Source organism: Acinonyx jubatus, chromosome B2, assembly GCF_027475565.1.
Source record: "Acinonyx jubatus isolate Ajub_Pintada_27869175 chromosome B2, VMU_Ajub_asm_v1.0, whole genome shotgun sequence".
NCBI lineage: Eukaryota > Metazoa > Chordata > Mammalia > Carnivora > Felidae > Acinonyx > Acinonyx jubatus.
In genome coordinates, this window is record NC_069385.1 from 131,151,812 (window position 1) to 131,179,328 (window position 27,517).

The window sequence follows — 27,517 nt, forward strand, 5'->3', positions numbered from 1 at the left end:
ACAAAAAGGTATTCAATATCTATTTGCTGACTCAGATATTAGACTAAAAATATAGAAGTCTCACTTACTCAAACATAACCATTTATGATGTTTAATTTTATGTGTCCGCTTGGCTGGGCTGTGGCGTCCTGTTCTTTGTTCACATTTGGGTCTAGATGTTGCCATCCAATGTGATTTTTAGATGTGATTAACATTTAAAAGGTCAGTAGACTTTGAGCAACATAGATCACCCTTCATGATGTGGGTGGGCCTCACCCAGTCATCTGAAAGCCCTAAGACTAAAAGATCGGGGCGTCCCAAAAAGGAAGGAATTGAGTCTCAAGACTGCAAGCTAGGAAATGTGGCCTGAGTTCTTGGCCTGCTGGTCTGCTCTGTGGATTTCCATCTCACGACTGTACCTCTATCTTACTTGAATCTCCAGCCAGCTGTCCTGTGAGATTATGACTCAAGCCTTCAACTCCTGCCTGAATTTCATATCAACTCTTACCTGAATCCCCACCCTACCAGTGTGTCCTAAGGATTTCAGACTTGCCAGCCCCCATAACTCTCTCTTTCTATTGGTTCTACTGCATTCTGCTTTCCGGGGGAGTCCTGACTAATTGATTATTCAAGTTAGAATTTCTCAAAACGAGGGATCAAGCTGGCTTGAAAAATGAGTTTGTTTGGTTTATAAAGACAAAATGAAATAAAAAGTTACACAATCTGATCATTAAAAAGCAAAGGGGAGATGTATCTAGGCAGGAATAAAATTTTTAGGGGATGCTATTCTGTAAATGGGGATTTAAAAACGGGGCCTAACCTTTAGGATTGTTATGACATTTAAATAAATTAATATTTACACTATTTAGAATAGAATGGTCTTAAGACAGTGCCAGGCACGTAGTAAGAACTCAGTAAATGTCTAGCTGGTGTTAGTATTTTCATTATCATCAATTATATTCACCACCATTTCATCAATTATCAGTTATCATCAGTTATCTTCATTATTCTCTGTATGTGCTTATGATGTCTGCCCACATAATAATTAATAATTTAATCCCCGTAGCTACCCCGTTGTGGCAAGTATGATATGTCCGTTTCACAGAAGTGGCAAAGAAACGTTAAGAAATTGGCCCAAGGTCACACAGTAAATGGTGAAGATTAAACATACAGTCAATAGAAAAATACCATAAAAAATAGAGGGCTTAACCATGAGTCCTGCCTCCTCACATGAATTTTAAAGAATTATTTAAATAAGAAAGACAAGGGGAGCCAGGGTGGCTCAGTCGGTTAAGCAGCCGACTTCAGCTAAGGTCATGATCTCACGGTCCGTGAGTTCGAGCCCCACGTCGGGCTCTGTGCTGACAGCTCAGAGCCTGGAGCCTGTTTCAGATTCTGTGTCTCCCTCTCTCTGACCCTCCCCCATTCATGCTGTCTCTCTCTGTCTCAAAAATAAATAAACGTTAAAAAAAATTTTTTTTTAAAAATAAGAAAGACAAAATGATCATTTGAGAAGAACTAAGCAAACACTAAAGAAAAAAAATAGAATTTTTCCCCATGAATTTGAATTCATGTGTATACAACTGACACTTAATGCTTTGGTAAAAACTCCAGTGTGGTTCTGGCATGAATTTGTATGTGTTAACCTAAGAATTTAGATTTTAGTTTTTAAGGGATTACCTGTAAATTCCTAGATTAATACACATGAGAATTACTTACTTAAAGAGCCTAACATTCATAAATATGAACTCCCATGCTAAGATTGAAGACAATATACTACTTGTCTTCTATCACCCAAAGCACTTATTTAAAAGCTAAAACACACTCTTTAAAAAGAATGGCTTCATATTAGAGAATCCAAATATGCCATATGCCATTGTAAGATCCCGCAATAGTAAGTAAATCATTTTTGCCATTTAGGGTTATAAATTCTATGTACTTATAGAAAATTGGGCCATGTTTAGCTTTCCCCCCAACTTTAGCTATATTTAGGGATTTGCAGCCATCAGAAGCACACATAGGTCACCAATCAATGGTTATATTTAGAAAATACAGATTAGCTTTTGCAAGAAACTGTCTTAATGAATTTGCAACTAATGTTAATACAAAAGGTTGAAAATAATTAGTCTCTTACCTTGGGCTTCTCCTTGTCCTCTCTCCTCAAACAGCTTCATTAATCGATCATTGAGAATTCTAGTATCAACTTGCAGGGGTGCTAAAAGAACATATTTATGGTAACTCTCTCATCAGTTAATTTAATTACAAAAAGAAATTATCAACCATTATGGCTATTTGGTTATTTATAGGTCATAGACACAAATTCTATCCAATATGCTGCCTTGTTCTGAAATTAAAAAAAAAAAACCTTTAGTAAATCAATGATAACTGGAACAAGGACTTTTAAATGTATATCACAGGCTATTCATAATAGGATACTTCTTCTCCATTAAAAGTGATCTGATATTCAATGGAATGTGGTATATACTACACAAGAGTCATTTCAGAACAAGCCATTATGGTTTGTCAAATCATAGAAAAGAATATTTAAGCAAAATGAATATTTTCTACTAATACTCGCTGTATATCTTATTTTTTACTGAATATATATAGGAAACAACAAACTTGGGTGGTGTTAGGTGGTCTTAGATTCCCATATATATGCTAATGCAATATAATAGCAAATACAAATGCTACTTAGTTCTTTTGTGAACCTAAAGTAACAAGGTTATGTCAGTAAAAAAAAACACAAACAACCAAAGAATCAAAGAAAAAACACATAATCATAAAAACACGACACTGGAAGAGGGTTTAAAGAATCATCCAGGTAGATTTGCTGCTGGAAAGAACCAAACATAAACGATGCCAATGTGGATGACCACCCCGGTCTTAGAATTCGAATATACATACATACATCAAATATGTTCCCCTTCCCATAGAAGGCAAGTGAACCAGCTAAACTGTGGTTGCACTTTTACAGTAGTAGTTTTAATCCAGCCCAAGTATTCCTACTACTTATCGCTCTCTTTGCACTCCATGGGTGAGCCAATGCTGAAGATGGTCATTAAACTCTGCAACTCACACCTGAAACTCTACCACCAAGTGGTCTAGAAGAGCCTTGAGGGGTCTTCACTGAGCCAGTTAGAAGCTCCTGAAAATTCCAGGTCTCCCCTTTCTATCCATGCCTATGATCTTTTGAACATTAGTGTTGGGGAAAAAATCCAGTGTAGCCTATACTCATAGGCTTAGGTTGCTGGAGCCAGATAGAATGGTTGAAAGGGCAACCTAAAAAGGTCTTTAAAGTTAGTAGCTTCTGCTCATTGAATCCTGCAGATGGCTTTCCCAAGTAGCAGTTGACCTGCAAGTATTCTTTTCCTGACAAGGGCCAGCACAAACCTCCTACCACCCCAACACTTTGGGAAAATGGAGAGGGGCCATTTCTGGAAGCCATTTTGCAAATTTTGCATCAGGGAAGCATGAACTTGCATTCCAGCATTGCCTGGATCTTTATAACTCTTAGTGGAACAGTTACAAAACTTACAAAGCTGATATATGGCTCATAAAAGAATCTTATTTGGAAGTTAACAATGAGCAATAGCAAAGGCGTAGATGGGGAAATACCTACAGATGTAATAAAAGCTTCAATATAAGGACTTGGTGGTCCTGACACACCGATGGGGGTCACAGACAAGAATAAATGAACATGCATTTGGATGTTAAAACAAATGGATAGCAAAAGGTAAATGGGATCAATACAGAGATAACATCTTTAGAGAGAGGCAAACCTACGTCCAGATGCCAACTCTGCCACTTACTCGCTCTGTAACCTGAGGCAGATTCTTAGAGCCCCTGAACTCGAATCTCCTTGCCCCAAAGATGAAATGGTTGTGAGGGTTAAGAAGATAACGCACATAAAGCACCTCGCTTCATTCCTGGCATAGAGTAGGTACCCAGTAAAGGGCAGCCACCCCCCCCCCCTTTACTTGTTTGTTAATCATTTAGCAAGTGTATGAAGTGCATACTTTTTCAATAGTTTAGATTCTGTGATTCTGAATTAGTGTTTGTGTTTTCACTATGAAATAATGAATTCTAGACCACTTTTGGGGTGTTGTATGAGAGAAACCTGAATAAGAGACCCCTAACCAATAATTGTTATAGAGGTTCTGGTTTCTTTCCTTACCAGGCAGACCCGGTAGGGAAACCCCCTCAATGATGCCCCAATAAAACCCTGGAGAGTCAAACGGGTTACATAAGACAGAAACTGAAAACAAGAGAATGTCCCCTTCAAATTCAAATTCAACAATTTGGATGAATCTGCTTATTTTCCCCTCCAGAAATTTTCCCAAAGGGAAAGGTAGAGAAAGCCAACAGCACAAATGTAACTCCCGAGGGGAAAGAGAACAGACAGAGCCAAAGATGGGGGTCCCCTCTATGCTTGCCAGATCTCTGTGATCTTAAGAAAAATACTAAATCTCTCTAAGCTTGTTTCTTCATCTTAAAAGTGGAAATAATAACAACTACTTTGGGTGATTTTGCATTGGTGGGTCAGAGCTACTATACCCACCTGAAGACATCCCTTGAGCACTCAGTAAGTCATAATAACCAATGTTTACAGAAGACTTGCCAGGTTTTGGATACTATGCTTAGCACTTCACGTTCGTTTAGTCATTTATACATGAACTCAACAAATATTCCTCAAGTTGACTCATGTTCTATGCCATCTGCTGTGGTAAGATTTAAAAATTCATCAGCATGGGGCACCTGGGTGGCTCAGTTGGTTAAGTGTCCGACTCTTGGTTTCAGCTCAGGTCGCGATCTCACAGTTTTGTGAGTTCAAGCCCCTTGTCTAACTCTGTGCTGGCAGGGCAGAGCCTGCTTGGGATTCTCTGTCTCCCTCTCTCTTTCTGCCCCTCCCCTCACGCTGACTCTGTCTCTCTCAAAATAAAAAAAAATAAACTTAAAAAAGTTCATCAGTGAGCAAGGTAAGCAATATCTCTGCCCTCTGTGTTCAGAATATGGGGAGAAATACATATCACGGATAACCTCACTAATAAAGATCATTCGGTATGAGTGTGATAAAGAAGGTGTACAGGGAAACATCACCTTGGTTAGTCAAGGGAGTTGAAAATTGACATTTAAGCCAAAACTTCGGGAAGAGAGTCCAATGGCCAGTAAGGAGGCTGCCCCAGCATCTGGTGAGTGTCTGGTGTCCAGAAAGAGCTCCATGAATATAAGGAACAAAAAGAAGTCCCACGTGGCCAGAGCACAGTGAGCATGTGGCGGGAACCTGAGATGAAGAAGGACAGTATATCGGTCTTTACCTTGAAAGCAATAGGCAACAATAAGAGAGCATCAATGAGGGAGTGGCAAGACGCTGTGTGGACAACAGATTAAAGGAGAGAAGGCACGGATGTGGACAAAAGCAGTCCAAAATATTCCAGATAGGAGCTGGTGTTCACTCGAGACTGGGTAGGAACAGCAGAGATGCTGAGAGGCAACAAAGAACGAGATCTCATGTATCTTGTGATTCCTGTGTCAGCAAATAAACATTAGGTGCTATATATGAGCCAAACATTACGCTGGAGTCTAAGGACTTTTAAGGTTTAGTGGAAAAGAAAGCTGCTAAAGAAATAAGTATAGCGATAAATATGTAAATAATAACTAGGATGCATGTCAAAGGAAAAAGAGTGATGAGAGAAAGAGAAGCATAATTAAAGTCTGGTGATCAGGGAAAACACATTTCGTGTGTCAAATCCATGGGCCTCAACACTCTGTAAGGTATTATTATGAATTAGTTATTATTAAATAAATTCAACATGTGATGGTTAACTTGATGTGTCAACTGGGGGTAAGCTGTGGGGCCCAGTGGTTTGGTCAAACGTCAGTCTTGATACTGCTGTGACAGTATTTCTTAGATGTGATTGACATTTACGTTGGTACACTTTGAGTAAAGCGAATTACTCTACAGAATGTGGGTGGGCCTCATCCGATCAGTTGAAGACATACGGGAAAATGCAGGTTTCCCGAAGAAGTCATTCTCCTCAACACTGCAAGATAGAAACTATGCCTCCATTCCAGTCTGTTGCCCTGATTAATTCAGTCTCAAGACTGCATATCAATGCTTGCCTGAATTTCACATCAACTTTTACCCGAATCTCCATCCTACCAGCCTGCCCTATTGCCCTGCAGATCGACTTGCCAGCCCCCACAGTCACATGAACCAATTTCGGAAAATAAAAATAAATCTCCCTTTCTTTTTGTCACTCTTTCTCTCTCCCTGTGTGTGTGTGTGTGTGTGTGCACACACATATATATACATAAAATATAGGTATTATATACATGTATATTATATGCATTATGTAATACATACAAACAAAAAGAGAGCCTATTTATTGGTTCTGTGCTCTGTTTCTTTGGAGAACCCTGATACGTAAGCTAATATTACCTACATCAAATCATATACACATGTAAAATAATAAAACGCTGTGCAGCTTTGGAGTGGATGGTATATAGAAGCACTGAGATCTGAAGTCCATATTAAGTAAAGTGTATTTACCAAGAGCCAAGAACCAATTGTCCATTGTTTCTACAATCTTTGTTACATAAAAATTAACATACTATCCTGCCAGGACTTCTTGCTAAAAAGAGAAAATGGCGGTGGTGTTGGTAGATTGTTGACACTGAAAAAGAGTCATAAATTCTACGAAACATTGAACGTTGTCTAACATATGTCCCTTTATATTTAGATTCCAGGAAACACAAAGTAAGATAAGTGCTTGAGTATAGGTATAATACCGTCCTCTATTTCTCATACATTTACTTCTCCCTTTTTTGGTGCCCCCAAATTCCTCTTTCATCTATATTTGAACTCTGCTTTCACCATATACATTTACATTTCTATTATACGCTGCCTCAAACTGTTTTGGAAGTAAGTAGAGAACAAATTATAAATAGCTTTGCCACACCTACTGTAAGAATCAAGACGATTCTCGGCAATGAGACTGACAACCTTCCAGAAAATGTCGACATCACTCTGAAGGGAAGCACTGATCTCGTGAAGGGCCCCGGAGGAATCCTGTGAAGGGACTTAAATCATGTCAATACAGAACTCAGTCTCTTTGGAAAGAAAAGGAAGAGGTTCTGACTTGACAAATGGTGGGAAACAGAAAAGAACTGGCAGGGCACCTGGGTGGCTCAGTTGGTTGGGCGTCCAACTTCGGCTCAGGTCATGATCTCACAGTTCGTGGGTTCGAGCCCCGTGTAGAGCTCTGTGCTGACAGCTCAGAGCTTGGAGCCTGTTTTGGATTCCGTGTTTCCCTCTCTCTCTGCTCCTTTCCTGCTCACACTCTGTCTCTCTCTCTCTCTCAAAAATAAAATAAATATTTTTTAAAAATTTTTTAAAAAGAAAAAACTGGCTACTGTTTGCAGCATCCGTAGTCACATACAGACCACGGTCAAGGGCGTTACACTGGGCTTCCGTTACAAGATCAGGTCTATGGATGCTCACTTCCCCATCAACATTGCTATTCAGGAGAATGGTTCTCCTGTTGGAATCCGGAATTTCTTGGGTGAGAAATACATCTGCTGGGTTTAGATGAGGCCCGACATTGTTTGTTCAATCTCTCAAGCCCAGAAAGATGAGTGAATTCTTGAAGGAAACGACATTGAACTTGGATTGAACTCAGTTGCTTTGACTAGGTAAGCTACAACGGTTAAAAACAAGGATGTCAGAAAATTTGGGAATGTTATCTATGTTTCTGAGAAAGGAACAGTTCACCAGGGCTGATGAGTAAGATCTAAGTCGTCCAGCTACAGACACAGCAAGATGCCGGTGATTTTTCAGACTTAACTGTGATATTTTCAAGATGCGATAAAAGCTGTATTGACTCGGGGGGAAAAAAGCAAATGATAAACAAATGAATATGAGAACAAAGCTGAACCAGGGTGAAGATAGATGGCAAACGATGTAAAGATGGCCACCTGCTTGAAAATGTAGGACCCAGAGGGAAGTACAAGCATTGGACAATCACTGCGGACTAAGGAAGAGTGACCCACAATATTTTATTCTATTACACTTACTTGTCCATGGTTAGAGCCATTCATATCTTATCGAACATCTTATTAAGTCAACTTTCGTCCTTACATTACAAAAATTCCCCCAATGCAACTATATATTGTGATCTCCGAGGAATTAAAACAGACTTCAGGAAGAATCCAACCAATAACTCCTCTCCAGAATTCACTGGGATTACCTTTCATCCCCCAAGTGTATTGGGCAAATAAAAGGCTGGGATTTTTTTTTCAGTTTTCAGTTCACCTTGCTTTGGGCTACTGCTAAAAACTATCCTGAGAGTAAGTCCTCGCCTTCTCTTGTACATGTCTCTTTTGATGATATCCACGGATTCTGTATCGTCTAAAATTAGGCATAGTTACTGAAAACTGTCTTTTCAAAAAATGTTTGCACTGTGTTTGATCCCTTTTATCGGAGGATTTACCCCTCTCTTTCACTAAAAAGTGCAGATTCAGTGACTGGCGCCCAACGGTGAAATACGGTCTTTGTTATTTTACAACTGCAACCAGACTCGAGGTTACAGAAGAAGAAATCAGAAGAAGTCATATCACTGCACCTTGTGGTTCAAAACTTAAGTGGTGGTTCCATGCGTTCCAATGAAAGGAATTCAGTAGTCACTAGGCAAGGAAGCTTCACATGCTAGATGAATTTTGCACTGCATCCAAGAATGCTCATTTTAAGCTCAAAGAGCAGAGGCCGCATTTGTAAAGGAATGATGCGCCTCATATACATAACACAGGCCTTATAATGACACCAAACTGCTTAAGGCCCCGTGTCAAATGAAAGCAAATTCTTGCTGCTTCTATCTGACCAGCTGGCTGTCCTTGATCAAAAATTACCTTCGCTGCCCATCACGTTGTTAGTGGTTAAAACTTACCATTTAAATTGTAAGCTGCAAAATCTAAACGGAACTGCATGTGTGATCTTTGTCACCTCATTTTCATGAATGGAAAAGAATATTCTGACACAAAAATTACATACTTAATTCTAGCTCACCCTCTCTGCTGACCTCCATCCCACACTGCCTTGGGTTTATTTCCTCATCCATCAGTGGGTCAAAGTAATTTCTGCTGTATTCATTTCCTGTGGAAAGTACACGAAGTAAGGGTCAGTGATTATTAGAAGCACATGAACCAAAATGTTAATTTTGAAATCGACACCAGCACAGAAGGGCCATTTTAGCTACTTTATAAGCTTAATTTTTGTACAAGTCCTTCCAGGCCTCCTTTTTTGTAATTATCATCTTGCAAAAGGTCAGAAAAGGTAATTCAAGAAACAAGTTGATGCTATCTTTCGGTTGCTAAAAAATTAATGAGAAAATTATCAAATGTAGACTTTAGAATAATAATATAAAAAACTTAAGCAAAATTATGTTTAGGATAGACTCAAAAAATGGGCACTGTTGGATTACAGTGATGTTTCAAGTTCACCGATCGTTGTGTTTGCCTGCTTGTATATCATTCCCAAAGTAAACTGTGTTGTTGTTTCCGGAATTCTGTCATCGACTTACTAGTACCTTCATTATGAGAAACTGTAGAAAATTTACATGTTGACAGTTGAATAAAAAGAGAGAGAGAGAGAGAAAATAGAGAGAAAGAGAGAGGAGGAGGGAAGGAAGGAAGGAAGGAAGGAAGGAAGGAAGGAAGGGAGGAAGGGAGGAAGGAAGGAAGGAAAGGAGGAAGGAAGGAGGAAAGGAGGGAAGAAAGGAATGGAAAGAAGGAAGGAAGGAAGGGAGGGAGGGAGGAAGGAAGGAGGAAAGGAGGGAAGGAAAGGAAGGAAGGAAGGAAGGAAGGAAGGAAGGAAGGAAGGAAAGAAGGAAGAGGGAGAGAGACAGAAAAAGAAAACAAAGTGAGAGATGGTATTGCTTATAGGTCTTTTTTGTTCTGTCAAGTTAAGTTACATGAAGGGAAGTTACCAATGATGCAGTCAGAAATTTGGTCAAAACACATCAACGCTCTCAACAAACTAACCAAAAACTCTCACTTTATGTTTCCCATTTACCTTTGTCCTTATCTCGATAATCAACCTGCAGCATCGAATATGACTTTGTAAGAGAGAAAAGGGCCTGTTATCAATTTTCCAAATCTAGTTTCATACTTCCTGCAGACCAAAATGTACACGTCCGTTGCTAGTAATTTGAACTCAGTAAAATATAACCTACTCTGACGATAATTCAAGTTGCCTCCAACACTGTCCAAGAAATAAAGCATCGTAGTCTGAAAACAATAGTACTTTTGAAAATATTATTCACAGGAAAGGGTTAACATATACTAGGCACACGGTGATACTCCACAGTATATTTGATTTAGGATCAAAAATAATCCAACCAGCGTTTCCTTTTCCAAGACTAAATGGAATTTTGATATGAACCGAGGTTTAATTTATATTTCTGGACTGGCACATTTTTGCTGTCAGTCTCTGTTCCATCAACGTAGTAAGTACAAGAACTGAAAATCTGCTTTTCCTTGAGGTCTCAATAAAGGAAAAAAATAAATAAATGAGTTTCATTTTTGTTACTTTATCTGTCAACAACTACTAGGCTGGTAGGAATCTTGGCAGTATGTAATCAAAGTCTTGTGTACTGCAATAACACAACCGTTCTCCCTCATTCACTGTGATTGTTTTTGGTTTTTTTCCCCCTCTACCACAAAGCACTGTGGTACCCTAAGCTCAGTCTTCCATATGCTCGCAAAATAACTCGCCTATATGAGAGCGCAGGGGGTGGTCTATTTCTTACTATTAATGGAAGCGACAGCCGTCAACAATCGGTGCCCAGATCCTGCAATCTCCCCCCATCAAGTACAAAACTCAATTCTTTGTCTCCTGAAACGACTTAGTAAATAACACCGAGAGAATCAAGACCTTGGAGAAAGAAACAGAGGGAAGTCATTTTTAACCAAAAGTCTGGAGAAGTTGATTTGCTTTGTAACCAAATGTATTAGCCAAATTTATTTGGTTCGTAACCATTTTCAATCCCTGCTGTCAGTGGAGAGATGAGGGTCCCGCCCAGCTGTGCAAGGGGGCCTGCCCCCTGGGATTGCTGGGAGACTCCAGCCCCCCCTCCCCGAGTGTCCCCTCAGGGCTGGGTGCTTCCGCAAGCCCCTGGGAGGTGGGCCCCTCAAAGGTCCATGTATGGTTTTGACATCTATGCAAATCGTTCCTCCCACATTCATTCTGGGCAGAGGCACACATGTAAGTTATAAATGCCATGCCTGGAGTGATTTATGTTGTGCTCCGCATTCTGGGAGAGGACAGGTAAACGCTAATAAGGAATCTTTACAAAGTAAGACAGGCAATCCACAGGTTCCCTTTTAGCATCCCCAAAGTTTAGCTTATCTTATCTTTCTTATCTTATGTTATCTTGTTATGTTAATGTTATGTAACTCATATAGTTTATATAATTCATATCTTTATATAATTCATGTATTTTATATAATTTATATATCATTATGTAGTTCATATAATTTATGTAATTTGTACATTTTTGTATATTTCATAACTTCATATATTTTTATATAATTCATATGCCTTCATATAATCCACATATTTTATGTAACTCATATATTTTTTGTATTTCATATATTTTATATAATTCACATATTTTTTCATATATTTTATATAATTCATATATTTTATGAATATATATTTCATGTATTTTATATATTTTATAGAATTCATTATTTCTATTTCATATATTTATATAATTAATTTTTTATATAATTCCTATATCTTAATTCATATGTCTTTATAAAATTCATATATGTTGTATAATTCATATATTTTTACAATTTGTGTATTTTCCACTATATTTTACATCATGTTGTACATTGTGTTACATATACAATATAATATATAACATATATTATACTTGATCTATAATATTATGCTTGTTTATTGTCTGTCTCCCCTACTAAAAAAAAAAATCAAAACCTAAAAAACATGTTTTCAGACTAACCTAAAATAAAATTGTTCCATGGGGACAATGACATTATCTCTTTGTTTACTGCAGCCCCCTCGGGGTCTAAAAGTGTGCCTGGCACACAGAGGTACTCATAACATCTGAATTCATTTGTTAAATCAACCCTTCTCAGAAACCTACTGCAAATTCTTCCCTGTCTGAGATGATTTGTCTTGATTAACTGAACGACTTTTTTCCCACTCTTTATTCATCTCTTCCTTTCTATTCCCCACCCCCTCTATCCTTTCCTCCAAGATCCCTCTTCCCTTTACTCTTTAACTAAGTGCTTTCTAGGAACAAAATATTATGTTTGTGGATTTTAACAAGGAACAAACAAAGCACCATGGCCTCTGCCTTCAGAGCACAATGAGCTCAGAGAACAAGGAAGGGAAACTATGCAGTCTGGTAAGATTTAATACTGTGGTAAAGGAGTTCTGTTCTAGCACATAGCAGGAACATCTAACCCATAATACTGAGGACTTAGAGAAGACTCCCGGAGAAATTGCTACCTGACGTTAAGTTTCAAAATGTGATCGGGAATTAGCCAAATCTAAAACTACAGGGGAAAGGAATTTTTCATGGAAGGGGAAACATGGGCAAAGGCAAAAAGATACAAAGAGCGTAAAGACAGGAGAAGCATGTTTCGTTAGCAGATGCTGTTCGATTTTGCTCAGTCCCCTGAAGTTACAATATCGTACAGTAAGTAATGGCGTCCAGACTTCCTCACTAGTCCCAGAATGGAGTTTAACTCATGTTTTTGTTCAAATGATTGTTATGTTTTTGCATTTTCTGCTGGTATGACGTTTCCTATCTATTCATTCGACCAGTATTTATTGAGTGCTTTTTATGTGAATATGTCAGTAAAGTAAAATGCTCAAATATCCTTCACCTCCCAGAGCTTGCATTCTGGGAGTGGAAGAATAAAGGCAAACAAATATGTATATTTTATAGGTTTTGTGGGGGGGGTTTTTGATGGTGATAAGTGTCGTGGGAAAAAATGAGAGCCAGATAAGGATGATGACACAACTCAAGGATGAGTAAGGGTCACGTGTTTTGCATATGCCTTTGTTTCACACTAAGAATTACACTCAAGATCAAATCACTATATTCTCAAGACTATAGAGATAGTGAAGCCATACTGCAATACTTAAAACCTATTATTTATAACGTCTTATGATTTTGCCAAGTTCTTGCTATACAATAAATCAGCCTATGAGTCAGATAAGAACCTACACTTAAATGACAGAACAATTCCTCCTCTTTACGGTTATGTCTTGCCCTGATAAACCACTAACCTGAATACAGTAGGCTAAATCCAGTAGTCTAAGACAGTAAAGCACAGCAAACCTATGATACATTCAGAAACAACAGACTTCATCCTAACACTACTAGCTCCTTTGCTCAAGTTTCATTGGATAGTGTGAGGATATAATAAAGTGGGATGGCTTTTGAATAGGGTGTAAATTACCAGAAGGTAGGTTGCTAATAGGATAAATTTCTGAAAGTGCCCTAGTCATTCAGAATATGCATTTGGATATATCTAAAATCATCTCACAGGAAAATTAATAGACCCACTGAGAAATTCAAAGTAGGGCATCTAGCAACATACATACAACAGATTCTAATTTCGCTGGCATTTAACTGTTTGTTATATTCAGATGAATAATCTGACAGCCCCACGTGTAAATATATATCTTACAGGATGCATTGAAGCAATTGGATGTGATACATAAATTAATAAAGCAGGACACTGGTCTTACAGGTACTCTTGGTACTCTATTTTTGTTTCCAACTTCCTAGAATTAGCCGTTCAATGTTTAGAATCAGCCTCAGTTGATTCATTTCTTGTGCTATTTTTTTACTGAACGGGGGGTGGGGAACACATGTACTTGCCTCTGCCCTTCCACACATATCAGGTTTTCCTATCATTTAACTCAGAGCAGCACAGAATGTAATCAGGGCTTTTACTTAAATTACAGTGTACATGAACTTTGGTCAGGAAATACTCCAGTGTGCACCCATGCAGTTCCTTGGGGGCTGTAAGAGCGAGAACGAAATTGCCCACCAGAGGAAGGTTAGCGTGAATCATGGCAGTGTCTTGGCTCAACGAGGCAATCACTTCCTTTCAAATCAGCTCCATTAGCTCCCGAGGAAGAAAATCTGAAGGCATCTATCTGTTCCTTGGGAGGTTTTTATCGACTCCATTCTTGTCCTTTTCCTGTGAATCCACCTGTTTCAACTCAGCCTTTTATCACCAACCATCATGTTTTCTGTGATATACTGTCAGTGAAATAAAAATAGGAGAACCACATGCAAACTAAATCACTAACTAAACGGTTTACATTCTATGATGCTAGCCATGCACCAAAATTTTACAAACTAGGATATTCTCCCGAACACTAGTCCTTTTAAAGGCATGAAGGCTACGTAAGTGTAATGAAACTGAATTGCTATGCACTTTATGAATACATTTGGGAAATCTTCCTAGTTTCCCCTCTTTGAAAATCCAGTGTGAAGAACTCAGGTTTAAATGTCCACAATGCTAGTTTACATGTACATATGTGGAAATCAGGGGCTGTGATAGAATATAGAAAGTGAAAACTATGTCAAACTTATACATGCCTTAGAATACTAAATCAATCCAAATACTGTTTTATAAGGTTGATTTACAAACATTTTATATATATATATATACATATATATGTGTGTGTGTATATACACACACACACATATATATTATGTTTGTAATATATAGAATATAAATAATAAATATAAGTAAATATATAATATCTAATATTGTAATATATAAATACAATATTATAATATATTATGTATATAATAAATAATATAATAAAATATAAAATATATGTGTGTGTGTATATATATATATATATATTTTAAATAGGCTTCATGCCCAGCACAGAGCCCAACGTGGGGCTGAGATCAATGCCTGGGCTGAGATCAATGCCTGAGCTGAGATCAAGAGTCAGATGCTGGGGGCGCCTGGGTGGCTCAGTCCGTTGAGTGTCCGACTTCGGCTCAGGTCAGGATCTCGCGGTTCGTTATTTTGAGCCCCCCCATCGGGCCCTGTGCTGACAGCTCAGAGCCTGGAGCCTGCTTTGGATTCTGTGTCTCCCCCTCTCGCTCCCTGCTCACACTCTGTCTCTCTCTCTCTCTCTGTCTCTGAAAAATAAATAAACTTAAAAAAAATTTAAAATAAAAAAAAGAGTCAGATACTTAATCAACAGTCACACAGGCACCCCCAAACATATTTTACATTTAACTTAAAGGCAACTAAACATACAAGAATACGTCTTACTGTGATAAAGCATAGTATTATAGTAAATATTTAAACAGAACAACACAACCCAAATAAACATCCAAAAATAAAAGTTAATGACAAGAACTCAAAGTATGATTCAGATGTTCACTATCAACACTATTATTCAGCACTCTCTTAGAAATCTTGGCCAAAGCAGTTAGAACAAATAAAGGGGTAGATGAGCTCAAACTATTGAAAATCATTGTATCTTATGCAATTATTACTTGAAGATGATATGCTTCCCTACCATGAAAGCATAAGAGATGTAACCAAAAAACTTTTAGAACAAAGGAGATATTATTGGCACAATAGCTTGAAAATAACCAGAAAATCGTTAAGAATCATTAACTTTTCTAAATACCAACAATAGCCACTTAGAAGACAAAATGAGTATAGAAAAGCAACACCCAGGGGCACCTGGGTGGCTCAGTGGGTTAAGCATCCAACTTCAGCTCAGGTCATGACCTCATGGGTTGTGGGTTCGAGCCCCACATCGAGCTCTTGGCTGGTAGCACCGAGCCTGGAGCGTGCTTCAGATTCTGGGTCTCCCTTTCTCTCTGCCCCTCTCCCCCATACACTTTGTCTCTTTGTCACTCTCAACGAATAAACATTAAAACAAAAAGTTTTTTAAGAAAAGGAACACCCAGAAAAGCTCCAGAGCGCTCTCAAAAATTAAATTATTTATATTAGATTTTGCATAGGAGTCCGTTGGTCGTCATCAAGAGTATTCATTTTACTCAGAAATTCAAACTGAAAGGCATGAATTTCTTTAACAGCCGGGTTAAAAACAGCAAACGGATAATAGTTCTTTTTTCATCTTTATAGAAAAGCTAGCCTGTGCCAATTACTTGACCACTAACCCTGTATTCCAGAACGGGTGCCCTGTTGGGCAAATTTGCCTTCTCAACTGCTTATTCTTACTTCCTTTCCACATCTTGTGGGTATTTGAGGTATCAGTAATTTGAAAATCTAAATAGGGTAACAGTAGAAGTTTGCTAACAAGTACTAATTAATTGAGCCATATTCTTTCTTCCCCGAAGGCCCTCCCTCGTGGTAGATTATGAGGCATCTTAACTTTCAAACCACCATAGTGCCGTTGAGTGCATAATTCCTGCAGGGCATTATCCCACAGCACCTCAAGGCATTAATGCATCCTGTGCTCCCTTGGACCTCAAATCTGCAGCGGTAGAGTGTGTCCCTAAGTAGCTAGCTCCTAAACAAGAAGATCTTTCCATTACTTAAGTAATGGCGATAATTCAAAGGTGAAGTATAAATACACTATTTTTTTTACACGTTTCAAAGTCCTTCCAAAAATATCAAGGTGGATTTCCTTTTTTTTTTTCTAGCTTGAAGCCTGGCAGCATGATTCTACATGTAAATAAATTAATGTATGTAGCGTGCAATATTGCCTTTCAAATTAGGACCTACCTGAAATTAAACATCAATCACCCTCTAATCTTTTTTTTTTTTTTTTTAGAGAGAGATAGGGAGAGAGAAAGTGAGCAGGGGAGAGGGGAGGGGGGCAGAGGCAGAGAAAGAATGCCAGGCAGGCTTGCATTGTCAGTGCAGAGCCTAACACGAAGCTCGTTCCCACCACCCAGGGATCATGACCTGTGCCGAAATCAAGAGTGGGACGCTCAACTCACTGAGCCACCCAAGAGCCCCACCCTAACCTTTTTTATTGCGCCATCATTCGTTTAATGATACGTCTTCCTCATGGATCTAAGGCTACTTGTATTTATGCACTATATTTAAGACTTCACTTAGGTAGTAATGTTTTCTTAATTTTTTTTTAATGTTTATTTATTTTTGAGAGAGAGACAGACAGAGTGTGAGCAGGCAAGAGGTAGAGAGAGAGGGAGACACAGAAGCCAAAGCAGGCTCCAGGCTGTCAGCACAGAGCCCCATGCGGGGCTCGAGCTCATAAACTCTGAGATCATAACCTAAGCTGAAGTCGGAACCTTAACTGACTGAGCCACCCAGTCTGCCCAGGTAGTAATGTTTTCATCACAGTGCAGCACATTTCAATATGGAAGCAATCAATACCATGGATTATTAGATTTAGTTTAAATAATCTTAATTAATAATCCTTTCTCTCAAAACTCTGGAAATTTATAGATGACTACACTTTATCTCCTAAAGCAAAGGGTTCAGGACTTCCCCTGGGTTGTTTTTGAAATAAGGTTTTTGGTCAATTTGCTGTTAAATTCTCTCTAATAGAAAACAAAAGTGATCTGAAAGAAACTCTAAATGGAGTTATTTGGAGATGAAGGACTAATTTATATTTAAGAGCATAAAATACTAAGGTCACGAAAAACTCTTCTAACAAAATTGTTCTTAAAATGGAAATGCAACCATTGACTCTAGTCAACATCATGGCTTGCAAAGTTTGAATGTATATGAAACTGCATTGGTATGGTGTAACTTCTTATTCTGATAGGAAGTTATGTCTTTTAAAATTTCACCAACTATTTCAGAGGATGCGGGTAAACAATCCAGTAACACATCCAGCTGCTAAGATGATGATCACATCGCTAATGTGGCAGAAAACATTGTTCTGTCACATTTTGTTCTGTCCTTTTACTGTGCAGCTGTTTATATTAGGAAAAGACTTGGACTTCTGCAATACCAGCTTTGTGATTTCCAGTCTAGCATTTCCACGATTCTAAGATTCTTAACCATCCTTTCCACCCTCGTATACATTCTTATGCTCACATTTTTATGTTAAAGCTATATAAATTTCACCGGCGTATAAATAGATCCAGTGGTTGTAATGTGTGAGCCCATTTCTCATCCATGAACCAGAGTAACAACGCAACATCTCTCAATGTTAAAATCATTCTTAAAAGAATTCCTATCCCAACCAACGATGTATGAACGATTTTATAAAATATTATCTTACGAACACAGTTATCCATTAGGGGTTTTGCTAACATCGACTTGAAGACAACACAGAAAATAATTGTGCTGAATGGTTGGTAAAAAGTGTTTCCAATGGTTTCAATTTTAGCATTAACAGAAACAGGAAAAGATAACACAAATAGACGTTCTCCTAATTTCCTGGGCAAATCTGTCTGATTAACTGTAAGCAGGCAGTTCTTTCTGAGAGAACAATAAATGAAACTTTTCTTATTCAATTGAAATTCTCCAAACTCAAATATCTGATTAAAATGCTCTTTCCCAAACTGAATGTTGTTCTAGGACTCTTACTCCATTAAAAAAAAAAAAAAAAAAAAAAACAGGAAAGTAAACAAATTGATGTGTGTTGATTTGTATAAACTGACCAAATATTTTATCTTTCATGTATCTCCATAAAATATTTCTTCATTTCAGAAAGAAGGATACATTCCTGAGTGTTTATTTTTAGCCTTTGAGGTCAATGAAGGAGATTCAACTCACTTAGGAGCCAAATGGGGTCTACAGACACAAATCCAGGTCAGTTCAATAAACCTAAAGCAAATGATTTGCCTGTCTATTTCCTTCATCTTAATAACAGTTGAAATGTCTTAAAGCAAAAAGAATATATATTTTTTAATGTTCTATAAATTTAGGGGTGCCTGGGTAGCTCAGTCGGTTGAGCGTCTGGCTTCAGCTCAGGTCGTGATCTCACAGTTTGTGAGTTCGAGCCCCACGTCGGGCTCTGTGCTGACAGCTTGGAGCCTGGAACCTGCTTCGGATTCTGTGTCTCCCTCTCTCTCTGCCCCAACCCCACTCACACTCTGTCTGTCTCTCTCTCAAAAATAAATAAACATTAAAAAATTTTAAATGTTCTATAAATTTCATATAACACTTGTTTCCCATCTTAAGGGGAAAATAGCCACAAGTGAGACTGATGTAAACAGTTTTATACAACATGACTTCTAAAATAACCTAGGCTATGTGCACTATGGGGACAAACAATTCTCATCACATGTCGGCTCAGACAATTTGAATTATGCACTTTACATGTGCGCTACAAGTTATTTTTATTACAAATTTTTGTGCAGGTGTAACTTTAATGGCTACACCAATCTGAAATTAGATTTAGAGTCACATTTGTAACCGTAATCCATGATCTTTGGCTCAGGCACAACTATTATGGATCTCCTACCCTTATTTCAAATTACCCCTCATCTCTGCTGGAAGGATCTAAGGCCTTAGATCATATATGCCCAAACTAATTTCCCTCAGTGTCTTTAGAACATTTGCCATTTTTTCTCTCTACCACTCCTCCTTCTGCTTTGCTGCTGCCTATGTAAAGGTTTTTCTACTAACAGAGGAGTTTTTCAAACCATTCTCATCATGGAATCAATGGTGGCGCCTCCACTCTATGAAGCCACAGGAAAACCATTTGTTGTCAATTCCAGAGCTGCCATTGGGGCCACCTCCAGTGACCACTGTTGCCTCCAATACTAATATTTGCTGGTACCCATTCTAGGCTATGGCACTTTCTCTCCAAAATCTTCTTTTGTTCTGATCAGACCTTAGACTCGTGCCTCCATCCATCCCATGTGCCATTGGCAATGTCAAGTGAAGGGATATACATAGTCTTTGCCCACAAGGTACTCCTCCACATTACACGAGTTAGCAGGTAGAACCATTGTGGTTCTTCAACAACTGACAGAGATCTCAGTTCTTATTCCAAGACCCTCTCCCAAAAAACCAGGAAGAAATGCCTGGGGATTAGATCATGGGACAATATGATTGGCAAACACTACTGTAATCAAAATTTGCACACCCCACTCACAGCAATGGACAGACCATCTAATCCAAAAATCAACAAGGAAACAATGGCTTTGAATGACACATTGGACCAGATGGACTTAACAGATATATTCAGAACATTTCATCCTAAAGCAGCAGAATATGTATTCTTCCCCAGTGCACATGGAACGTTCTCCATAATAGACCATATACTGGGACACAAATCATCCCTAAGTAAGTACAAAAAGATCAAGATCATACCGTGTATATTTTCAGACCACAATGCTATGAAACTCGAAATCAACCACAAGAAAGAATTTGGAAAGGTAACAAATACATGGAAACTGAAGAACATCCTACTAAAGAATGAAGGAGCTAACCAAGCTGTTAAAGAAGAAATTAAAAACTATATGGAAGTCAATGAAAATGATAGCACCACAACCCAAAACCTCTGGGACACAGCAAAGGCAATCATAAGAGGAAAGTATCTAGCAATCCAGGTCTTCCTAAAGAAAGAAGAAATATCTCAGATACACAACTTAACCTTATGCCTTAAGGAGCTGGAAAAAGAACAGCAAATAAAACCCCAAACCAGCAGAAGACAGGAAATAATAAAGATTAAAGCAGAAATTAATGCTATCGAAACCACAAAAACAGTAGAACAGATCAATAAACCCAGAAGCTGGTTCTTTGAAAGAATTAACAAAATTGATAAACCACTAGCCAGTTTGATCAAGAAGAAAAAGAAAAGGACCCAAAGAAGTAAAATCAAGAATGAAAGAGGAGAAATCACAACCAACACAACAGAAATAAAAACAATAATAAGAGAATATTATGAGCAATTATATGCCAACAAAATAGGCAGTCTGGAAGAAATGGACAAATTCATAGAAACATATTCACCACCAAAACTGAAAAAGGAAGAAATAGAAAATTTGAACAGACCCATAACCAGTAAGGAAATCGAATTAGTAATCAAAAATCTGCCAAAAAACAAGAGTCCAGGACCAGATGGCTTTCCAGGGGAATTCTACCAAACATTTAAGGAAGAGTTGAAACTGTTCCAAAAAATAGAAATGGAAGGAAAACTTCCAAGCTCTTTCTATGAAGCCAGCATTACCCTGATTCCAAAACCAGACAGAGACCCCACTAAAAAGGAAAACTATAGACCAATTTCCCTGATGAACATGGATGCAAAAATCCTCAACAAGATATTAGCCAACCGGATCCAACAATACATTAAAAAAATTATTCACCACAACCAAGTGGGGTTTATACCCGGGATGCAGGGCTAGTTCAATATCCGCAAAACAGTTAACGTGATTCATCACATCAATAAAAGAAAGGACAAGAACCATATGATCCTCTCAATAGATGCAGAGAAAGCATTTGACAAAATACAGCATCCTTTCTTGATAAAACCCTCAAGAAAGTAGGGATAGAAGGATCATACCTCGAGATGATAAAAGCCATATACGAGCAACCCAACACTAATATCACGCTCAATGGGGAAAAACTGAGAGCTTTCCTCCTAAAGTCAAGAACAAGACAGGGATTTCCACTCTCGCCACTGTTATTCAACATAGTATTGGAAGTCTTAGCCTCTGCAATCAGACAACACAAAGAAATAAAAGGCACCCAAATCGGCCAGGAGAAGGTCAAACTTTCACTCTTAGCAGATGACATGATACTTTGTATGGAAAACCCAAAAGATTCCACCAAAAAACTGCTAGAACTGATTCATGAATTCAGCAAAGTTGCAGGATATAAAATCAATGCACAGAAATTGGTTGCATTCCTGTACACCAACAATGAAGCAACAGAAAGAGAAATCAAGGAATCGATCCCATTTACAGTTGCACCAAAAACTATAAAACACCTAGGAATAAATCTAACCAAAGAGGTGAAAAATCTATACACCGAAAACTATAGAAAGCTGATGAAATAAATTGAAGAAGACACAAAGAAATGGAAAAAGATTCCATGTTCCTGGATAGAAAGAACAAATATTGTTAAAATGTTGATACTACCCAAAGCAATCTACATATTCAACACGATCCCTATCAAAGTAACACCAGCATTCTTCACAGAGCTAGAACAAATAATCCTAAAATTTGTATGGAACCAGAAAAGACCCCAAATAGCTAAAGCAATCTTGAAAAAGAAAACCAAACCAGGAGGCAACACAATCCCAGACTTATACTACAAAGCTGTAACCATCAAGACATTATGGTACTGGCAGCAGAACAGACACTCAGATCAATGGAATAGAATAGAGAACCCAGAAATGGACCCACAAACGTATGGGCCACTAACCTTTGACAAAGCAGGAAAGGATATCCAATGGAATAAGGACAGTCTCTTCAGCAAGTGGTGCTGGGAAAACTGGACAGCGACATGCAGAAGAATGAACCTGGACCAGTTTCTTATACCATACACAAAAATAAACTAAAAGTAGATAAAAGACCTCAATGTAAGACAGGAAGCCATCAAAATCCTCGAGGAGAAAGCAGGCAAAAACCTCTTGGATCTTGCCCGCAGCAATTTCTTACTCAACATGTCTCTGGAGGCAAGGGAAACAAAAGCAAAAATGAACTACTGGGACCTCATCAAAATAAAAAGCTTCTGCACAGCGAAGGAAACAATCAGCAAAACTAAAAGGCAACCAACAGAATGGGAGAAGATATTTGCAAATGACATATCAGATAAAGAGTTAGTATCCAAAATGTACAAAGAACTTATCAAACTCAACACCCAAAAAACAAATAATCCAGTGAAGAAATGGGCAAAAGACATGTATAGACACTTCTCCAAAGAAGACATCCAGATGGCCAACTGACACATGAAAAAATGCTCAACATCACTCATCATCAGGGAAACACAAATCAAAACCACAATGAGACACTTGCCGGAATGGCAACATTAACAACTCAGGCAACAACAGATGTTGGCGAGGGTGCGGAGAAAGAGAATCTCTTTTGCATCGTTGGTGGGAATGCAAGCTGGTGCAGCCACTCTGGAAAACAGTATGGAGGTTCCTCAAAAAACTAAAAATAGAACTACCCTAGGACCCAGCAATTGCACTACTAGGCGTTTATCCAAGGGATACAGGTGTGCTGTTTTGAAGGGACGCATGCACCCCCATGTTTATAGCAGCACTATCAACAATAAACAAAGTATGGAAAGAATCCAAATGTCCATAGATGGATGAATGGATAAAGAAGATGTGGTTTATATATACAATGGAGTATTACTCAGGAATCAAAAAGAATGAAATCTTGCCATTTGCAACTACGTAGATAGAACTGGAGGGTATTATGCTAAGTGAAATTAGTCAGTCAGAGAAAGACAAAAATCATATGACTTCACTCATATGAGGACTTTAAGAGACAAAACAGATGAACATAAGGGAAGGGAAACAAAAATAATAGAAAAAAACAGGGAGGGGGACAAAACAGAAGAGACTCATAAATATGGAGAACAAACTGAGGGTTACTGGAGGGGTTGTGGGAGGGGGGATGGGCTAAATGGGGAAGGGGCATTAAGGAATCTACTGAAATCATTGCTTCACTATATACTAACTAATTTGGATGTAAATTTTAAAAAATAAAAGATAAAGTCAAATCAAAAAAAAAAATTTCCCTTCCTCTCTGGTCCTGAGCTGTTGGCATGACATCAAGCTTGTGTGTCTGACTGTCTCTTACTTGGAATTAACCCTTTCCTAGGAGTCATCTTACTTTTTTCTTAAATGGAAATGCAATAAATGAGCCGGCCAAATGGCAGCTAAAGAAAAGCTTAGCAATGTTTGAATTTAATATGGAATTTCATTGATAGAGTGTAATTCCTTAATCTGATGGCTAGAAAGTATCTTTTAAATTTCCACCCAATATTTAAAGGAAACTAGGTTTTTAAAAAATGGCATTTCTGTCCAACTGCTAAGATATTGACCAAATCACTGACATATCAGAAAACCTAAACTTCTGTATCAGTTTTGTCACTAAAAGCTATGTTCATTTTGGGTTCCTTTAAACCACACATCCTCAGACATGCACTGAGTCCTAGACTGAACATACTTGAATCAGCTAAACTGGGATTCCACATACACACACACACACACACACACACACACACACACACACACTGAGTGGTTCTCTGCCACTCTCCCTCTTCAATGACTATTTGGGGTGGGGGGTGGTCAAGGGGCAGAGAGGGAGGGAGAGAAAGAATCCCAAGCAGGCTCCACAATGTCAGCACAGAGCCCAATGTGGGGCTTGATCCCATTACCTGAGATCATGACCTGAGTTGAAATCAAGGGTTGGACACTAAACCAACTGAGCCATCCAGGTGCCCCCTCTGCAAGTACTATAATTCTGAATTTCCATGGGCTCATCATCATCAGATCAGTGCATAGCTGGCAATGAGCAGAGAGGATGAGCTGGGATTGGAAAAACAGTCCACACACACAAAGCACAAGTTCTGGGCATGATGGAACAGAGGACATGTGACCAAAAATAATCCCATAATTCTTACTAATGTTTTTTTGTTAAGCATCTAAAAGGTGGAAATATACTGATATTTACTTATGGGATGATAATTTATGCTCATTGTAATAATACCATGAGGGAAATATCTAATTACCCTCTTGCCTAAGTAATCACATGGGTAGATGATATAAAATTTTCTTTTTTTAATATTAACAAGAAACACTGTGTTCTATAATATCTCAAGTTTCTAAAATCACATATTTCTTCTTCATTCACTGACCGTAAAATTGTACATTTGATTTGCAATTGAATCCTTTTTTGGAGGGTCTCTCAAAGGCAGGCAAACAGGGTGGGTTTGAATAGAGATGTAGCAAATAACTTGTTTCTTTCTTTTTTTGATTTTTAAAGTTATTTATTTATTTATTTATTTATTTATTTATTTATTTATTTTTGAGAGAGCCAGAGACAGTGTGAGCAGGGGAGGGGCAGAGAGAAAGGAGAAAGAGAATCCCAAGCAGGCTCCCTGCTGTCAGAGCAGAGCCTGACACAGAGCTTGAACTCATGAAACTGTGAGATCATGATCTGAGCCGAAACTCAGAGTCAGACGCTTACCAGACTGAGCCACCCAGGCACCCTGCAAATAATTTTTTTTCTAAATGTTGACCATGTTCCAGAAGACAGATGGTATAACCCCTACCTATGTAATGTCTGGCTGATTGTGTCAGGATGATAATAAATCATTTCTGGATTTTCCATCTAAAGTTTCTTTTTGTTCCTTCCACTCTGCTCTCTCTACCTTTGAGTCACAAAATTTTCTCTCTCCTTCCATCTTCCAGAACCAGGCCAACTAACTGTCACTCATGACAATTACTACCTTCTATCTCCCAGATATGGGAAGAGGCCCATAGTGGCAGGTCTCAACCCACGCTGTCCATCAAAATGCCTTGTAGAAAACTTGGAATGTAGACCTACCCAACGACCATCCTGAAGGTTATGAGTGCCAAAGAGTCTCTCACTTCTAGATAATTCTCATATATAGCCAGGGTTGATAAACACTAACAGAGGAACATAAATTCTAATTTTAGGCATATGTAAAAGTGATAAAGCAATATATGTTTACCTAAGCAATTATACTCGTCTCGTGGAAACTCCTACATACAAAACCAGCATCAAGGAAGTTGGCCTTTGGTATAGGCCTTCTTTAAAATCATGGAGAAGCTACTATTTCCTGGCACGCAGAACTCACTCAGCCTATGTCTGGGAATACCCTTTGTGTTCAGACTTCTTTAATATCATAGAACTGATATTAGAAACAACAAGTACAATTGAGACCATGTTGGGAATATTATACAGTGGGTCAATATTGGTTAAGCAGCATTTGGGGTGTTGGGATGTTATAGCTCTCTAAGAGTTCTTGAAAATCTACCATGCAGATTTGCACAGCTAAACTTCCAGAAGTAGTTAGCTACAATCACATTGCTTAGTACGAGACACCAGCCACATAAGCCTATGGAGTACTTGAAATAAGGCTAGCCCACGTTAGGATTTGTTGTCAACGTAAAACACACACAGATTTCAAAGACTTCATACCCCCCCCAAAAGTGAAGTATCTTTAAATGTTTACATTGATTATTACTTGAAATAATAATATTTGTAGATATTTGTAGCTATTGTTTTAAATAAAATGTATTATTAAAATTAGTTCACTAGTTTCTTTTTATTAATGTGAACTATTAGAAAATGTAAGGTTGTGTGTGTGGCTCGCATTATATTTCTACTTTATAACACTTACCCATAATTACTTCTGCCCCAACACTTATCACAAATGTCATCCTTTTCATAGACCTCATCCTATCCTCTCTCACCAACACTTACTGTACCATAAATGTAATTATTCTCCATGACTGGCTTTATTCAGCTTCTAACAGCCAAGCCATCAAGTTGGTACTCCACTTCTGAATATTCATCAAAAAACTTAAAATTCAAGGTTTCCACGTAGGCTTCTAGTCTTCTGGGATCACGGAGAATAAGAATTCCTACTGAAAAAACCTGAACACCTCTGTTGAATATAAATTTGTAAAAAAACAAAAAAAAAAGCCTGCTCCAGCCTTCATTTGTGCTAAGGGACACACTTCTCTCTTGCGGTGAAACACCCTAGCTCCATAAGAAAGACTAATTTCCCACCACAGGAACCAAAGACCTAAAAAAAAATCTTTGCACTGAAGGTACCAGAAGTTTTCCTTCAGAGTCCGGGGTTGAACAAGAAGAAGCCAGACGAATGCCATGGGTCCCTAAGTCTCCTTCATGCTGCTGAACATCTGTCACTCTGCCAGAATTTTCTTTGCCAGCTTGGGAGGTCGCTGATCTTGAATGTCTGACCCAGCTCTAGAGTCTCCCTTCTGAATATGTCAGCAACCTCTCAAGATGTTGTCTTGATCTTCCTGCACAATGCCCTGTGGCATGTCCCATAAAAAAAAAAAAAAAAAAAAAAAAAAAAAAAGAGGGAAGGTATATGGCAGTGGGGTGAGATGTGGAGATCACGGAGTCAAACAAGACTTGGCTTAAATCCCTTATTCCACCATTTATTCTCTTTCTTACTTCAGTCAAGTTAAAACCTAGATTTCCTCATCTATAAAATGAGGAGAGTAATAAAATATACTGGATGTAGAGTCTACCGGTTGGATACAATATACATTCACGAACCCCCCCAGTTGCAGCTGGAAACTTGACTCCCAGGTAACATTTTCCGGTCTCTGTGACTAGACTTGTCAGGTGACCGGTTTCCAGCAAGAGGGTTATAAACAGAAACAATACATGTAATTCTGGGTCTGTGACCTTCAGCTTCCTTCCCAGAGCTTGGAACATGGAGCTGATATCAAGCCATGTTGGATCATGCAGATGGGAACGAGCTTAAGGAATCCAAAGGAACAAAACAGAAGGTACTAGAGCAAGCCTAAGCCTCTGTTATTGAGGCTTCTATTGCATTAGCTGATATGTATCCTAATATGCCCAAGGAAGTACCA

The 27,517-nt window shown here is 38.4% G+C and overlaps 1 protein-coding gene and 1 pseudogene across 1 annotated transcript in view; one reads left to right on the top strand and one right to left on the bottom strand.

Moving 5' to 3' along the window:
- LOC113593895 (60S ribosomal protein L9-like) overlaps positions 1-7,762 on the top strand; it is a 45,457-nt pseudogene extending 37,695 nt beyond the window's left edge.
- LOC106971974 (uncharacterized) overlaps positions 1-27,517 on the bottom strand; it is a 328,414-nt gene that overhangs the window by 250,563 nt on the left and 50,334 nt on the right. The window contains exon 5 of the mRNA XM_053223149.1: positions 9,044-9,130. Within this exon, the coding sequence (XP_053079124.1) occupies positions 9,044-9,130 (87 nt within the window). The remainder of the gene's footprint in view (positions 1-9,043; positions 9,131-27,517) is intronic.